Below are 18,245 nucleotides of genomic sequence, written 5' to 3'. Positions count from 1 at the left end.
CTAAAAAAAGAGAAGGCTGAGGGGTGACCTAATAAAGCAGACAAAGTTAAGAGAAGATTTGATAGAAGTGTTCAAAATCATGAAGGGTTTAGATAAAGTAAAGAAAGAAAAACTGTTCCCATTGGCGGAAGGGTCAAGAACCAGAGGACACAGATTGCCGGCATGGGCTCGATGGGCCGAATGGCCTCTTTCTGTGCTGTAACCATTCTGTGATTCTGTGTCTTTAAAATTATGAAGGGGTTTGATAGGATAGATGCAGAGAAGATATTTCCACTTGTGGGGGGGTCCAAAACTAGCGGCCATAAATATAAGATAGTCACTGCTAAATCCAATAAAGAATTCAGGTGTAACTTCTTTATCCAGACAGTAGTGAGATTATGGAATTTGCTATCATGTGGAGTAATGGAGGCAAATAGCATTGATGCATTTAAGGGGAAGCTAGTTAAGTACATGAGGGAGAAAGGAATAGAAGGATATGCAGATAGGGTGAGATGAAGTAAGGTTGGAGGAGGTCCGTGTGGAGCATAAACACCAGCGCAGACCAGTTGGGCCGAATGGCCTGTTTCTGTGCTGTAAATTCTATGTAATTGTCCTGGACTCCCCCACCAGAGGAAATAGTTTCTCTCTACCTACCCTTTCAAATCCTTTAATCATCTTGAACATCTCAATTAGATCACCCCTTAATATTCTATACTTAAGGGAGTACAAGCCTAGTCTATACAACCTATCCTCATAATTTAACACTTTTAGCCCCGGTATCATTTTGGTGAATCCACACTGCACTCCTTCCAAGGCCAATATATCCTTCCTGAGGTGCAGTGCCCAGAACTGGACACAGTACTCCCGATGCGGTCTAACCAAAACTTTGTACAGCTGTAGCATAACTTCCACCCCTTTGTATTCCAGTCCCCTTGAAATAAAGGGTAACATTCTATTAGCCTTTTAAATTATTTTTTGTACCTATTCGCTAGCTTTTAGTAATTTCTGTACTTGGACCCCTGCTTCTCCACAGTTCCTAGCTTCTCACCATTTAGAAAATACTCTCATCTGTCTTCCTTAAGTCCAAAGTGGATGAACTCACACTAGAGTATAGAAATCATGTGACATCGTTGACACCTCAGAGTATAGAAATCATAAAAATCAGAATGCAAAACCTTCAGAAATCTGTTGAACAGCACTCTGTGAGTAAGACCCAGAGAATGTCTTACATCATACAACCAACACATCATCTTCAAAAGAGAACTGAAAGGATACCAGCAGAATTGATGTGATATATACCTCTACAAGTTAATATTAATAGGCAACAGATCTAATTGTACCTGGACTACTGCCACCGCCACCTCTCATAGACATTAAGACACCCAAAGATGTTCTAAGCCAACGTTCCCCCTCTATCTCACTCTTACAATCACTGTCTTGACATTTCCTTTGGTCCCTCTCGATGGTTCCCTGGCTCTTTGCCTAATTCTCTCCTCTACTACCTGAATTAGCTCTTCTTCAATTTTAGTCTTTTCAGCCATGGTAGTGTCCTATAATATGGGCCTTGGATCTTCATCTTGATTTTTCAATTTTAAAAAAACGTGACACTGACTGGAGAACTCACAAGAAACAAAACTCAACCTTGTGTGAAAATGCTTGTGCTCTTCACTGGTACGCAAGGCACATTCTGATTATTCTTTGTTTCACTCAATGTTCAATGGAGGTCAGTTCCGAGGCCAGTGATAGCCCATTCTTTTGCATCTAGTGTCAATGTAAAGCACTTATAAGTCAGGTTAGAGGCAGAGTGAAGCTGTGCTGATCTGGTCATGATCTTGTAGAAGATTGGAGGAGACATCTTAACCGACCCAAATTGAGACCAATTCAGATTGGTTGAATAAATCCACAGTCCAATTTAGGTTCAATCAAATTAGAAATTTCACTAACAACAAATACCAAACTGTAGCACCGATAATCATGGGAAAAAATTGATGACGAGTTTATTTCAGAATCTCATGCCACGGTTCAGGAGGAAGGCTTATTCTCCTCTTACCATGGATTCAGGTAAACCATGTTAATTTAAGGAGCTCATGTAGTACTATTTTGATTAAGCTGTGTTGTTCTATCTGAGCAAACACGTTATATACACAGTGCCAAATTTACCCCAACAACATCCTTAACCCCTACCTCAGAAGAGCAGCCCCTACAGTGTGCCATTTCTGTTTCCTCCACCACCTATCCTTGTAGACTCTTTCTGAGTGAGACCAATTTAATGCCAATCTACGGGCAGCTTTGCACAATGAACTCTGACCCGAAAGGAATGAGATTCAGATCACCACAGATTTATTTACTGCATAGTCCTCACAGGAGCGGAGAGGGCAGTCATTATCTCATTGATGCCGACTGCATTTGAAGCCTGGTCCCAGAAATGAAAGGATGATATTCCAGCTCACCACACCGCTGCGTTGCCAATCTTTTTTAAGTCTTTAAATCTTGACTTCCCTTACAATTAGAGGATTACAAGGACATACTGATCAATATACATAAACTAAAGTGTACTTAAATGCTGACATGTTCTCATTTTAATCAATAGCCCCTGACAACGGTTTAAAAAGATGAAAAATAAGCATGTCAAGGACAGAAGGAAAGCAACTAATTATGTATTGAGATTCATTATTGTGCATTAAGAGTTATTCCTATGTTTAATTATAAATAGAGTTATTTTGGTTTTGACGTTTTGTAAATTACTTTCAGAGGGTGAAAACAATGGTCAAAAGCAAAATACTGCGGATGCTGAAAATCTGAAATAAAAACAGAAGCTCAGCAAGTCAGGCAGCATCTGTGGAGAAAGAAACAGAGTTAATGGCCTCCATTTTAGCACCCGCGATCGGGTGTGTTCCTGGCAGGGGGGGCTCCGAAAATCGGGGAATCCCGGAGCGGGTGGGAGCCCGGCTCCAACCCGCCCACTTCCGGGTTCCCCACAGACGCGCCGACGTGCGCGCGCAGCCCCCGCATGTGGGATTCCCGCAGGCAATTAAAGCCGGCGGGGTGCCACTTGAGACTATTTACCGAGGTATTTCAGGTCATTAACAGAACTGGTTAAGGGAATATGTGAGGAGGGGTGGGATTTTAGAAACAACTGGGACTGTTTCCCATACTGGGGGAAACACTCCCAGTTGAAATGGACGTGTTGCAGCTATCAGCCTGTGGCAGCTGCAAAGGTCCATTTGACAGATGTTGGGGGGGGACCCTCACTCATTGCAGGAGGCCACTCTGTCACTTGGGACAAAGTTTGGCCTCCACCACCCTCCTCCTGACAATCAAATTCACCAACTTGCACACTTACCCCGGGATCCAGACACATGTACCTACCTTGCGGACCCCCTCAGATATACATCTTCCGGATGGGGGCCACCGTAGCTGCAGTCATGACCTCCTTGGAGGGCAAACAGCATCACCAGCCTCGCCAGCCAAGCGTCCACCTCTGACACGTGGAGCTCCACAACACAGTGCTGTGACACATCCACCTGCACAGCAGGAGGGAGGGCAACCGCAGAGAGAGAGATGCGTCGCAGGGGGCACTACCCTCACCACAGGGTCCACAGACCAAGGCTCAGCTTCCTGGACCTCTCTGAGCAGCAGTGCACACGGAGGCTCAGAGTCACTCGACATGTAGTCGTGGACATCTGCAGCCTCTTTCATGCCGAGCTGCTCCCGGCTGGCCCGAGCACCATCTTCTTACCTGTCACTGTCAAAGTCACCACTGCCCTCAACAACTTCTCCTCCGCATCCTTCCAGGGTGCCACCGGGGATATCGCTGGTGTCTCTCAGTCGTCTGCACAAAAGAGCCCTGCAAATACACCTACACCCACTTTGCAGTGACACAATGGGTGGCATCAGGTGTGGGTCTTAATTGTGATCCTCAGGAAAGGGCATTATTGCACAAACCAGACAAGATTTGCAAAGACATGGCAGTAGTGGTGCCAATATAATATGTGATGTGAGTTGGTCAGAAATTAAATATAAGTAAAAGCCATGACAAACCCTCAAACACCCTTGTGTATCCCCTTCATGCTCATGACATGTTTGCCTTACGCTGCCTACTGCACATATGTGATGCATGCCCTGTGGCTGCAGCACAGGTAGTGGCAGGTTGAGTGAGGCTGACCATGAAAGAGATGCATCAGAGGGTGAGTATGAGATAGAGCCATGAGATTGTATGAGGATTGGGTTGAGTGGTAGTGGCGGGATGAGTACTGGCGAGGTGAGTAAGTACAGGTAAGATGAGGATGAGGTTTGAGTGGGTGTGAGGGGTGATGTGACAGAGTAGTGTTGGCAGTGCAGAAGGAGATGTGGGGTGGGGGCGGTGATGTGGCAGACGGAATGTAGGGGAATGAGTAAGCTCATTTGGCTGACCTACTTAGGTCATTGCAGCGCCTCCTGCATTGTATGCAGGTGCGTGATATGTTGGTGGTGCATGTGACCTCCTCTGCCACCTCGAGCCAGGCCTTCCTGGTGGCAGAGGCAGGCCGCTTCCTCCCGCCCGCCGGGGGGAAGATCTCTGTCCTCCCCCTCCTCCTCACCCCATCTAATGATACCTGGAGTGAGGCATCATTAAACTAGGAGCAGCCTTCCCCCTGGGCTGCTCCATGCTGTAATTTTTCCTATTTCTTGCAGCATCAGTCAGTGGAGGACTGCCCCTTTAAATCGAGCTCCTCCAGCTGACAGACGTTACTGCACATGCGCAGTCCGCCTGACGCACAGATCAGCAGCGGGGAACCCGGAACAAATAGGGTGGTAATAGTAGGGGACTTTAACTTTCCCAACATTGACTGGGACAGCCATAGCATTAGGGGCTTGGATGGAGAGAAATTTGTTGAGTGTATTCAGGAGGAATTTCTCATTCAGTATGTGGATGGCCCGACTAGAGAGGGGGCAAAACTTGACCTCCTCTTGGGAAATAAGGAAGGGCAGGTGACAGAAGTGTTAGTGAGGGATCACTTTGGGACCAGTGATCATAATTCCATTAGTTTTAAGATAGCTATGGAGAAGGATAGGTCTGGCCCAAAAGTTAAAATTCTAAATTGGGGAAAGGCCAATTTTGATGGTATTAGACAGGAACTTTCAGAAGTTGATTGGGAGAGTCTGTTGGCAGGCAAAGGGACGTCTGGTAAGTGGGAGGCTTTCAAAAGTGTGTTAACCAGGGTTCAGGGTAAGCACATTCCTTATAAAGTGAAGGGCAAGGCTGGTAGAAGTAGGGAACCTTGGATGACTCGGGAGATTGAGGCACTAGTCAAAAATAAGAAGGAGGCATATGACATGCATAGGCAGCTGGGATCAAGTGGATCCCTTGAAGAGTATAGAGATTGCCGGAGTAGAGTTAAGAGAGAAATCAGGAGGGCAAAAAGGGGATATGAGATTGCTTTGGCAGATCAGGCAAAGGTGAATCCAAAGAGCTTCTACAAATACATAAAGGGCAAAAGGGTAACTAGGGAGAGAGTAGGGCCTCTTAAGGATCAACAAGGTCATCTAAGTGCGGAACCACAAGAGATGGGTGAGATCCTGAATGAATATTTCACATCGGTATTTACGGTTGAGAAAGGCATGGATGTTAGGGAACTTGGGGAAATAAATAGTGATGTCTTGAGGAGTGTACATATTACAGAGAGGGAGGTGCTGGAAGTCTTAACGCGCATCAAGGTAGATAAATCTCCGGGACCTGATGAAATGTATCCCAGGACGTTATGGGAGGTTAGGGAGGAAATTGCGGGTCCCCTAGCAGAGATATTTGAATCATCCACCGCTACAGGTGAGGTGCCTGAAGATTGGAGGGTAGCAAATGTTGTGCCTTTGTTTAAGAAGGGCGGCAGGGAAAAGCCTGGGAACTACAGACCAGTGAGCCTGACATCTGTAGTGGGTAAGTTGTTAGAGGGTATTCTGAGGGACAGGATCTACAGGCATTTGGAGAGGCAGGGACTGATTAGGAACAGTCAGCATGGTTTTGTGAGAGGAAAATCATGTCTCACAAATTTGATTGAGTTTTTTGAAGGGGTAACCAAGAAGATAGATGAGGGCTGTGCAGTAGACGTGGTCTACATGGACTTCAGCAAAGCATTTGACAAGGTACCGCATGGTAGGTTGTTACATAAGGTTAAATCTCATGGGATCCAAGGTGAGGTAGCCAATTGGATACAAAATTGGCTTGACGACAGAAGACAGAGGGTGGTTGTCGAGGGTTGTTTTTCAAACTGGATGCCTGTGTCCAGCGGTGTGCCTCAGGGATCGGTGCTGGGTCCGCTGTTATTTGTTATTTATATTAATGATTTGGATGAGAATTTAGGAGGCATGGTTAGTAAGTTTGCAGATGACACCAAGATTGGTGGCATTGTGGACAGTGAAGAAGGTTATCTAGGATTGCAACGGGATCTTGATAAATTGGGCCAGTGGGCCGATGAATGGCAGATGGAGTTTAATTTAGATAAATGTGAGGTGATGCATTTTGGTAGATCGAATCGGGCCAGGACCTACTCCGTTAATGGTAGGGCGTTGGGGAGAGTAATAGAACAAAGAGATCTAGGAGTACAGATTCATAGCTCCTTGAAAGTGGAGTCACAGGTGGATAGGGTGGTGAAGAAGGCATTCAGCATGCTTGGTTTCATTGGTCAGAACATTGAATGCAGGAGTTGGGATGTCTTGTTGAAGTTGTACAGGGCATTGGTGAGGCCACACTTGGAGTACTGTGTACAGTTCTGGTCACCCTATTATAGAAAGGATATTATTAAACTAGAAAGAGTGCAGAAAAGATTTACTAGGATGCTACCGGGACTTGATGGTTTGACTTACAGGGAGAGGTTAGACAGACTGGGACTTTATTCCCTGGAGAGTAGGAGGTTAAGGGGTGATCTTATAGAAGTCTATAAAATAATGAGGGGCATAGATAAGGTCGATAGTCAAAATCTTTTCCCAAAGGTAGGGGAGTCTATAACGAGGGGGCACAGATTTAAGGTGAGAGGGGAGAGATACAAAAGGATCCAGAGGGGCAATTTTTTCACTCAAAGGGTGGTGAGTGTCTGGAATGAGCTGCCAGAGGCAGTAGTAGAGGCGGGTACAATTTTGTCTTTTAAAAAGCATTTGGACAGTTACATGGGGAAGATGGGTATCGAGGGATATGGGCCAAGTGCAGGCAATTGGGACTAGCTTAGTGGTATAAACTGGGCGACATGGACATGTTGGGCCGAAGGGCCTGTTTCCATGTTGTAACTTCTATGATTCTATAACAACAGGTAAATGGATCCAATTAGGCAGCGATCGCGCGGGGGGCAGACTGATTTCACCGGGTGCGTTACCCACGCACCCAATAGCCCCCCCCGCCGCGAACCCGCAGCCCTGGTAACATTGAGTCCAATGTTTGAGGTTGATGGCCCTTTGTCAGAACTGGAAGAAGTTGAAGATTAAACAGTTTATAAGCAAGTACAGGAAAAGGGGGGAGAGGGAGGGGAGGAAAGAACAAAAGGGAAGGTCTCTGATAGGGTGGAGGGTAAGAGTGATTAAATGACAAAAGGGATGATGGTGCAAGGTAAGGAGGGTGGTAATGGGACAAGTAAAGAAACAAAAGATGGGTCTAGAGGAGCTGTAAATGGCAACAGCAGAACCATTACCAGCACTTGCTGTCTGAAAAAACGGGAGCAATGGTTATGATCTGAAGTTATTGAAATCAGTATTGAGTCCAAAAGGTTGTAAAGCGCCTAAACAAAAGATTAGCAGTGGGCTTGTGAGATACTGAAATAACAGAGAGACTCCCGGGTGTCCCAAAACAGAATATCGAAACAGCCGCACAATTACTGTCTCTGATTGACGCTGTCAAATCTTCACAATGGAAGTGTCAGATTATCATCACCCTGTTTGTGTGGAAATTTGATCAATTTGCCTCATGATTTTAGAATTTTTTGTACGCAAGGCCAATGGGTAGTGTTAGATACCATTAACATTGAAAAGAATAGGAGAGACAACAAAATGTATCAAGAAATGGTATTTTTGACTTTGGGTGATAATGTAAAACGGGTGATATCGATTGAGCCACTCATTATATTACACACGGTCAATGTGATCTCTCTGGTTTCGATCGCCGGGGGAGGGGGGATGCGGGGGGGGGGGGGGGGGCGGTCAGAGAGGAATTTTCCAAATTTTTTTTCCCTTATTGGCGGTGGGTTCTTTTCTGGTTTTCTGCCTCTCCCGGGAGATTACATGGCTGCTGGAGTGTAAGAAGTGTCTAGTTAGGATGCTCCAGGCGTCATTAGTGTGGGGCAGGCTTGATGGACCAGCTGGTCTTTTCCTGCCCTTCATTTTCGTATGTCCGTATGATTTCAATGGAAATAAAAATCAGGAGATATGTATGGCTGACGGCTGAATCAATAGTCAAAATTGCCCCCATTGAGTTTTAAAAGTTTGTAGATTAGAGCAGGAAAAGAATGAAAGAAAGAAAAGACTTGCATTTATATAACACCTTATTATGACTGCAAAAAAATGCTTTTGAGTATTTTTTAAAGCATTAGTTCTTAGGGTCTGGGCATTTGCCTTGTGGGGATCTCGTGGAAAGGTTTGGTTTGGAGCCCCTAGAGTTCACTGCACAATGATCCTAAATACAACCGACTTACTCCGGCAACAAATCCCCACACGTACGATAGTGAAAAGGCGTGTTTGCAATAGGTAATATAAAAATAGTTGACCAAATGATCAGGAAACAGCTATTACCATTGAGCAGGTGTCCTGTCACTGGATCCACTCAGTGGCTCGAGGCCCCGTACAACCACACAGGTTGCACAGTCCTAACGCCATCCCTGGCCCAACCCTAGGTCCAGAGAAGGTAGTGGGCCTTCTCCTTAAACTGCTGCAGTCCATGTGGTGATGGTGCTCCCACAAAGGCATTAGGAACTCCAGCAACAACGAAGGATCGGGGATATTTGTCTGAGTCAGGATGGTTTGGGACTTGGAGGGCAACTTGAAGGTAATGATGTTTGTAGATCTTGCTGCTCTTGTTCTTGGTGGTAGAATCATAGAAAATTTACAGCACAGAAGGAGGCCATTCGGCCCATCGTGTCCGCGCCGGCCGAAAATGAGCCACCCAGCCTAATCCCACTTTCCAGCACTTGGTCCGTAGCCTTATATGTCATGGCACTTCAGGTGCATATCCAAGTACTTTTTAAATGAGTTGAGGGTTTCTGCCTCTTCTACCCTTTCAGGCAGTGAGTTCCAGACCCCCACCACCCTCTGGGTGAAAACATTTTTCCTCAGCTCCCCTCTAATCCTTCTATCAGTCACTTTAAATCTATGACCCCTGGTTATTGACCTCTCTGCTAAGGGAAATAGGTCCTTCCTATCCACTCTATCTAGGCCCGTCATAATTTTGTACATCTCAATCAAATCACCCCTCAGCCTCCTCTGTTCCAAAGAGAACAATCCCAGCCTATCCAATCTGTCATCATAGCTAAAATTCTCCAGTCCTGGCAACATCCTCATAAATCTCTTCTGCACCCCCTCTAGTGCAATTACATCCTTCCTGTATTGTGGTGATCAGAACTGTACGCAGTACTCAAGCTGTGGCCTAACCTTTGTCTTGTACAGTTCCAGCATAACTTCCCTGCTCTTATATTCTATGCCTCGGCTAATAAAGGAAAGTATTCCATATGCCTTCTTAACCACCTTATCCACCTGTCCTGCTACCTTCAGGGATCTGTGGACATGCACTCCAAGGTCCCTCTCTTCTTCTACACCTTTCAGTATCTTCCCATTTATTGTGTACTCCCTTGCCTGGTTTGCCCTCCCCAAATGCATTACATTTAAGTCCAAACCATTAATATACACCACAAAAAGCAAGGGACCCAGTACTGAGGTCGCAGGTCTGCGAGGTGCTGGCGACGTAAACTTGGTGAGTTACTGCAGTGCATCCTGTAGATAGTACATATTGAAGCCAGAGTGTGCCAGTGGTGGAATGCAGAGGCAAGGACGCCGATTTAGTAGATTTGTTCTGTCCTGAATGGTGCCTTGATTGAGTGTTGTTGCTGCTGCACCCATCCAGCCAAATGGTGAGTATTCCATCACACTCCTGACTCGAACTTTGTAGATAGTGGAGAGGGTTTGAGGGGTCAAGTGGTGAGCCATTCATCGCATAATACCCAGTCTCAGCCTATCTCTTGATGATACGACTAGTCCAGTTAAGCTTCAATGGTGACACTCACCAGGTTGTTAGGGTACCTGGTGATGATGCTGCCGTTGAAGGCTGGGGAGATGGTTGAGCTCCACATACAATGAATTACTTTGAAGTGCAAGAGACTGTTGTTACGTAGACAAATAATAAAGCGGCTGTTTTTGCACACAGCAAGATCCCACACACAGAAATGAAATGAGTGATTGCTTAATCTGTTTTTCGTGGTGATGTGTATTGAGGGAATAATGCTGGTCAGGACACTGGGAGAGCTCCCTGCTCTTCTTCAGATAGTGCCATGGGTTTTTTACACATCTACTTAACATGCAGACCGGGCCTCAGTTTAAGCTCCCATTTGAATGATGCAACCTCAGAGAGTGCAGCACTCCCTCAGTACTGCACTGGAGCGTTAGCCTAGAACTTATGCTAAAATCATGGAATGAGCTAAGCCACAGCCGTCTGACAAAACCATTAGATGCTACCAACTGAGGCAAGCTGGTACCTGGGGATGAAGTGTTCCACAGTTTTAAGCACCTGATAAAGAATGAATTAGAAGAAGTGATTAAAATAATTCTTGATTTCAGTGAGATCTAAGGGGGAAGAGTTTGTAGAACAACATATTTGGAGCTTAGGAGGAATGGAATACTCCCAACTTTTATGATTCAGTGTCAGAAACAAGTATTCCTGGATACAGTTGTGCTTCAGTTAGATGCAAGACTCCCCTAGTCCCACTCCAAACCACCGCTGACCAAGTTTCCAGCCCCCACCCACCCACCCCCATGAGCAAAATTATGGTCCCTCTCCCAATTAGCAAGATTTTAACCTCTTCCCCCCTCCCCTGCTGCCCACATTTCACATTCCACCCCCCTCACCACCAGCCAATCTGTCCCCCCTCAACTGCACTTCCAATCTGCAACAACCCCGTCCCCTCCCCCCCCACTGGCAACATTTCTCCTCCTCTGATGGCTGATTGTTCCATGTCTTAAACCTCCTACCCACCCCAATTTGAATTCCCTTTCCTCAGCACATCCTTCCTCTCCACCTCCCCTCTCCCTTTCTCCCCTTCCCCTTCCCCCCTGCTCTACTTGCCCCTCTCTCTCCTTCTCTCACCCACCACCTCCTCCTTTGTCCCTCCCCACACTCACATTGATTCCATTATCCCTAACCTCTAACCCTGCTTAATGTGAACAATTTGAATTGGTCTTGACTACCCATTATGGGAGATCGACTAATATGTGGAGCATGCATTCCATTGAAAGCTCCTTTGCAAACTAGCTCTTCTGGAAAATCTCATTCCAAAGGTGTCCAAATTGTTACCTACGATACTTGGATTTTCTGTGTTAGATGTGACACGATTTGCCTGTCACATAACATTGTTTTAATGAGTGTACTGCAAGCCATCTTATTTATCTTTTCTTTGCAAATCACTCAAAACTCTTGCTGGAAAAAAAAATGATTGACCATTTTTCCCAGTAACTGAAATTCCCAATGTCCAAAATAATGTTTTAAACAAAATCAAAAATTCATAAAAATTACATATTTCACTATAACATAATTAAATGTATCCATTGATTCATCCTTTGTGTCTTTTAATGCCTTCATTAAAGTTTTAACTTGAAGGCCTCAGCCTTTCTCAGAAGCCTGGGCTTGATACTTTTGCCCAGAACTGTGCTATTGTAAGCAAAATTACATAAGAATATAAGCAATAGGAGCAGGAGTAGGCCATACGGCTCCTCAAGCCTGCTCCGCCATTTAGTAAGATCATGGCTGATCTTCGACCTCAACTCTACTTTCCTGCCCTATCCCCATATCCCATGATTCCCTTAGAGTCCAAAAATTTATTGATCTCAGTTTTGAAAATACTCAGCAACTGAGTATCCACAGCCCTCTGGGGTAAAGAATTCCAAAGATTCCCCACCCTCTGAGTGAAGAAATTACTCCTCATCTCAATCCTAAATCGCCCACTCATTATCCTGAGACTATGCCCCCTAGTTCTACTCTGTCTAGCCAGGGGAAACAGCCACTCTGCATCTACCCTGCCAGGCCACTAAGAATTTTATACGTTTCAATGAGATCACCTTTCATTCTTCTAAACTCGAGAGTATAGGCCCATTCTTCTCAATCTCTCCTCATAGGACAACCCTCTCATCCCAAGAATCAATCCAGTGAACCTTTGTTGCACTGCCTCTAAGGCAAGTATATCCTTCCTTAGGTAAGGAGACCAAAACAGTACACACAACTCCAGGTGTGGTCTCACCAGAGCCCTGTATGATTGTAGCAAAATTTAGTCTATACAATCTGAGCATGTGCAGTATATTAACCTTCCCGGGATGAATCAGTACCATTCAGTAGTTGAACTGCTGGAATATTTTTCTCTAGCATCTAGAAGTTTCTGCTGAGTTGTTTTGCAATATTATTTGAAAAAAAGCTAGAGAACAAATTTCAATAACTTTGTTCAGGTAAAGTGTATATTGACTTTTAAAAAAAACAGAGAGGCTGCGTGGGCATGGATTCATGTGAGAGAGAAAAAAAAAACAGATTACCGATTTCACACCTGCTTTGTGTTCTATAAATGTCAAAAAGGGCATTAAAGAGACAGAATGTCTTTTGTTATCATAAAGTGAGTTCATTTTTTTGAACAAACAAATTAGTTGAATTTTGAAGCAAACTGCCTTTGATACTAGCTTAGTGGTATAAACTGGGCGACATGGACATGTTGGGCCAAAGGGCCTGTTTCCATGTTGTAAACGTCTATGATTCTATATAATGGCCTGTGTTACAATGACAGGTAGAAAATGATAACATTCTAATTAGTGATACTTGTTACACAGAGATAGGGGAAGTATGTGAGAGTGAGAGTGAGAGTGTGTGAGAGAGAGGGGGGGAGAGCAATCAAGCCTCTGATTAGCATTTATATTGACAGTCAGAAAATGTTAACATTGTAATTAATTAGTACCTGTATGGCACAGAAGGAAAAAGGCAGTGTGCTTTTCCTCATCATAATTTGAGTTCTTTTTTTCAAACTAAAAAAATTGAGTTGAAATTTGACAGCTTTCATTCTCACCTGGGTTTTGCTTATAGTAATTAGCATTTTCAGATTTACTTACAGGTGTGTGTGTGCGTGTGACTCAATGAGTGAGTGAGGCAGACAGAGACAGAAGAAGAGTCAGAGAGATACATATCTGGGAATCCAAATTCAATGTTTACACAGATCCTTTAGAAAGTCATAAACCAGTGCTGCCAGATATGGTACCCTCCATCCTGTGCTGTCAGGCCTTTGCCCTGCCCCCTCCCCTCCCCACTCTGCTAACAGGAATCCACCAGTGAGCCAAACCTCACATTCCAACCCCAGTCCTGTCAAACCTCATATAGCACCCGCTTGTATTGGGTACTCATATTTCTCTTTTTTCCACTCCACAGTGATGCCTGGTCAAAGGATCCTCAATGCTGCCAAAGTCCAGTAGCCCCTCTGCAATACTATCAAGCCTCAGACCCCCATTCCAATTCTTCCAAACACTGGGCCATTCCCAGTCCTGCCAAAGCCCAAAACCTTAATACAGGCACATCTAGAATACTGAGTCCCATTTTGGGCCCCTTGCAGTGTAGAGGATCTAAAGACCCTAGAGAAGGTTCAGAGGAGGGCCACTAGAATGATACCTAGTCTTAGGGCTTTTAGCTATCAGGATAGGCTTAAGGAACTGGACCTTTTTTCATTGGAGAAGCATAGACTCTCAAGCTAATATGATTCAGCATTTTAAAATGATGAAGGGAATGGATTGTGTTTGGGTGGATAGGTTATCTGAGCTACATAGGGAAGGGAGGACTAAGAAGCATTAGTATACACAGGAAACCAAAGTATTAGGTTAGATGCCAAGAAATATTCCTTTTCACAGCGTCATCAACCTCATAAATAGATTACCAGAATGTGCAGTAAATATTGATTCACTGCAGTCCTTCAGATGGGAGCTGGACAAGTTCCTGAGATTCAAGGGCATCTCAAGTTATAGGAGGTAGATGAAGGGCACCTGTAATTATTGACTCCAGTTACTGTCGGCTCCTGGAGCTTGCTGAATTCCATTTGAGGGTCAGAAAGGAATTTCTGATAAGTCTTTTCCTAAATTGGCCTAGTGTTTTTTTTCTGCTTTTTTGTCTCTTTTAGGAGATTGTGTGGGTGGGGGAGTGGGAGAGAAGAGGTTAGTGGTATATATAGGCTGGCTGGGATAGTCTTTATGGACCAGTTGGTCCTTTTCCATCCATTTTTTGTATGTTTTGGATTGTCCTCGATACCAAAGCACAGAGCTGCCCCCAAGTGCAGCTTGACAGGGTAGACGCAGAGAAGCTGTTTCCACTTTGGAGAAGTCCAAAACTAGGGCCCATAAATATAAGGTAGTTACAAATAAGGAATTCAGGAGAAACTTCTTCACTCAGAGAGTGGTTAGAATGTGGAACCAGCTACCAAATGGAGTAGTTAATGCGAACAGCATAGATGCATTTAAGGGGAAGCTAAATGAGGGAGAAAGGAATAGAAGGATATGCTCTAGGGTTAGATGAAGTAGTATTAAACCCCTTCATGATTTTAAAGACCTCTATTAGGTCATCTCTCAGCCTCTTCTTTTCTAGAGAAAAGATTCCCAGACTGTACACTCTTTCCTGATATCATTCTGGTATCATTCTTCTAAATCTTTTTTGCACCTTCTCCAGTGCCTCTGTATTGAGTCATGATATATCAGTGGCCCTGATGTTATCCCTTACGTGGCATACAACAATAAATCCTCTGATTCACATGAGCTCTGCCACAGGAGATCTACTAATACACAGTGCTGCCAGAGAGAGGTGTACCTGCCTATCAGCCACACCCCATAGTGTAAATAGTGGGAAACCAAAAGACATCACAGACCCATGAATACACAGAGCTACAAATGTGCCCTCAGACTAAGCTAGTTAGCTTCATTGAAGTAAACACAGAGATTTCACATTTGACTGATGGGGCAAGTCAGTTTCCACATTTTATCACAGGGTCAGGTGTAATCGACATCCGACTGTAAAAGTAAAAGGGGGGAGCGCGATGCACGGAGATCACACTCCCCGGACAGGAGGGAAACAATTGGGCCACGTAACACGCCTTATTATAGAGTAAAGCTCCTTTTACTCTGCATCATCACCCAGGTCAGGTATAGGAACATAAGAACAGGAGCAGGCCATTCAGCCTGTTCCGCTGTTCCACTAGATCATGGCTGATCTGCACCTCAACTCTATTTACCTGCCTTTTCTTCGTAACCCTTGATACCCTTTACCGAACAAAAATCTGTCAATCATAATCTTGAAAATGTCAATTGACCCAGCATCCACAGCCTTTTGGGGAAGGAAAGGTCCAGTCACAGCATGGGTTAGATCCAGGGTGAAACACCCTCCACTCCACCTCCACAGCATGTTTTAATCTCAACCCCACAAAGAGTCCCTGGTGTAGCAGTGTGAAATTTCCATTTCCTATTTCTGCTTCTCTTCAAGAAGTGCCATAAGATCTTTTATGTGCATCTAAGAGGGCAGACAGGGCCTCAATTTAACATCTCGTCAGAAAGACGGCACCTCTGGCAGTACAGCATTCAAGTGTCAGCCTAGATTATGTGCTCAAGTCTCTGGACTGGTGCTTGAACCCACGACCTTCTGATTCAGAGTTGAGAGTGTTACCACTGAGCCAAGGCCCATTCTAGCAAGGGTCGCTGGACATCAATCAGGAGCAGGAACCCTTGTTGATTGTTTCCCCTCTCTAGAGGGGTGCTAAGGTCAATTGTAGAGCTTCCGACAGCAACCCAGCTAAAATCAGCTAACTCGGCACAGATGAAGGATGGAACCTTGCTGGTCTGTACAGATGAGTATTACACCACATTCTGCATCTGCTTACCATGCCACTCCAGGAGTATAGCCAAATCTAAATTGCAACACAGGTGACAGATGAACACTCGCATACACCGTAGGAGATGAAGATTGTTTGAGTTTAGAGCAGCTTTGGTTTGCTACATCCAAACTCTTCTGAAATTACTGTTCTGTAACAGGCTCCCATCTAATGTGAAACAGAACTGGTTACTCTCCAGTTATATCGCTGATATTACTCCAACAAACTTTTCTCAAATGTCCTATTTCAGCTGTGGATCATTTGGCGTTTAATCTAAAATAACTCTGTGCCCTTTCACCTTTTTAATTGTGTGCCCCATCACTTTTCCTAGGTGGCTTTTCACATCTTGCCGTACATAGGACGCAACGACCACACGGTGTACGAGAACGTCAAGTACATCGTGGACAAGTGAGTGCTTGCAGCGAACCTCTGCGAGTCCATGGGCTACAGGCACTGTATGATGGACACTAGGATGAGCTCCCAGAGACTAAGATTGTAGTGAATGAGGTGGACAAGAGGAGGGGGTGAAGGATATGCCCTTTTGGATACAGCAGTCATAAGATTTGAGTTAGCTGAGTCTAGGGACAGAGGAGGGAAGGAGGGAGGAAAGGGATGGGAATGGGGGAAGGGAAGGGAATGGACCAAGGGAAACGCACAATCAGTACCCTAAAAATGGAGGCAGAAGGAAAAAAGAATTGAAAAGTTAAGAGAACTGATCACATGCCTCCATATATAAGTGTCTACATGTTTAAATTTCCTGTATGATTGCGAGTACCAAAAAAACCCACTTCAGAACATCATGAGATCGATGAGTGGATCACGAGTGTTACTAACTTTGGATTGGAAGAGTCAGGTGTTGCGTAGAACAGATCTGAAGGAGGGGGAGGGGAACCAAACTGGCGAACTATTGGTTGTGGGCAGAACCTAAAAGAGGAGGTACGCAGTGCTAAGTTATTCCATAATCATTCAATTTTCTAAAGGGAGGTATCTACACACTTGGTGTCACTCAATCACCCCTAATTAACATGTTTAACATGCTTTAAAACTGCTAGCTAGGGGCAGATATATGGTGTAGAACTGCCCCAATACAACGTCATTATGTTCAACTCCAAAGACATCATGAAAGAAGACAAGGGAGAGGGCCAGGGGTAGAATATCACATGTATGATGGATGCTCCCAGACTGTCTCCATTCAGCAGCAATGAAAAAGCAAAGATAAGTGTACAGTTACCTCCCTGTACAATATTTAGAAATTGTGGGGAATTCAGTGGGATATCTTTACCTTTTAACACCCTGCTCACCACCAAGATAAAATCACCCCGTTAAATGCTCCAAACCCCAGCAGCTTCCAAAGCAAGCCTCTCCATTGCTAGGACGAGCAGTGTCCCACACAGGCCATGCTATGACCAAGACCAGCTGGGCTCACGAAGGTCTTGCCATGGGCTATATCTTTCCTCGTTTGCTTAAATTCTGTAATAGTTTGTTGTCCAAGATCTCCGTTCTTCACACTTAACTAATTAATTATATATTTTTTGTAGATATGGGTCCCATTCAGCCTTTTACAGGTACAGGACCAGCACTGGCAGATTACTGCCCATGTTTTACATCTACGACTCCTACCTGACACTCCCAGCTGCCTGGGCCAATCTCCTCACACCCTCAGGATCTCGCAGTGTCCGCAATACGCCATATGATGGCATGTTCATTGGGTTGATAGTGGAGGAGAAGCACAAACAGGACATCCTGGAGTCGGGATTTGATGGATTATACACCTACTTTGCATCCAACGGATTCTCATTTGGGTCATCCCACCAAAACTGGAAGACTATCAAGACCTTCTGTGACAGCAACAACCTGATGTTCATTCCGAGTGTGGGGCCTGGATACGTAGACACCAGGATACGCCCATGGAATAATCATAACACAAGGAACCGGGTCAGTGGAAAGTACTATGAAACCGCACTCCATGCCGCTCTCACGGTGAGGCCAGAGATCATCTCCATCACATCTTTTAACGAGTGGCACGAGGGCACGCAGATAGAGAAGGCGGCGCAAAAGAAGACCGCACAGTACACCTACCTGGACTATCTGCCACATGGACCGAACCTGTATTTGGAGCTGACCCACAAATGGGCAGAACACTTTTGCAAAGAGAAAGAACAGTGGCTGATGTAA

General features: G+C 44.9%; 1 protein-coding gene across 1 annotated transcript in view; it reads left to right on the top strand.

The window, feature by feature from the left end:
• Window positions 1-18,245, top strand: part of LOC137342794 (glycoprotein endo-alpha-1,2-mannosidase-like protein) — a 50,760-nt gene extending 32,515 nt beyond the window's left edge. Inside the window, exons 3-4 of the mRNA XM_068006980.1 lie at window positions 16,402-16,478; window positions 17,609-18,245. Of these exons, the coding sequence (XP_067863081.1) occupies window positions 16,402-16,478; window positions 17,609-18,245 (714 nt within the window). The remainder of the gene's footprint in view (window positions 1-16,401; window positions 16,479-17,608) is intronic.

The sequence above is a fragment of the Heptranchias perlo genome, chromosome 26 (genome assembly GCF_035084215.1).
Source record: "Heptranchias perlo isolate sHepPer1 chromosome 26, sHepPer1.hap1, whole genome shotgun sequence".
Lineage (NCBI taxonomy): Eukaryota > Metazoa > Chordata > Chondrichthyes > Hexanchiformes > Hexanchidae > Heptranchias > Heptranchias perlo.
The sequence above is the reverse complement of the archived record's forward strand: the minus strand, read 5'-3'. Positions and strand labels throughout refer to the sequence as shown.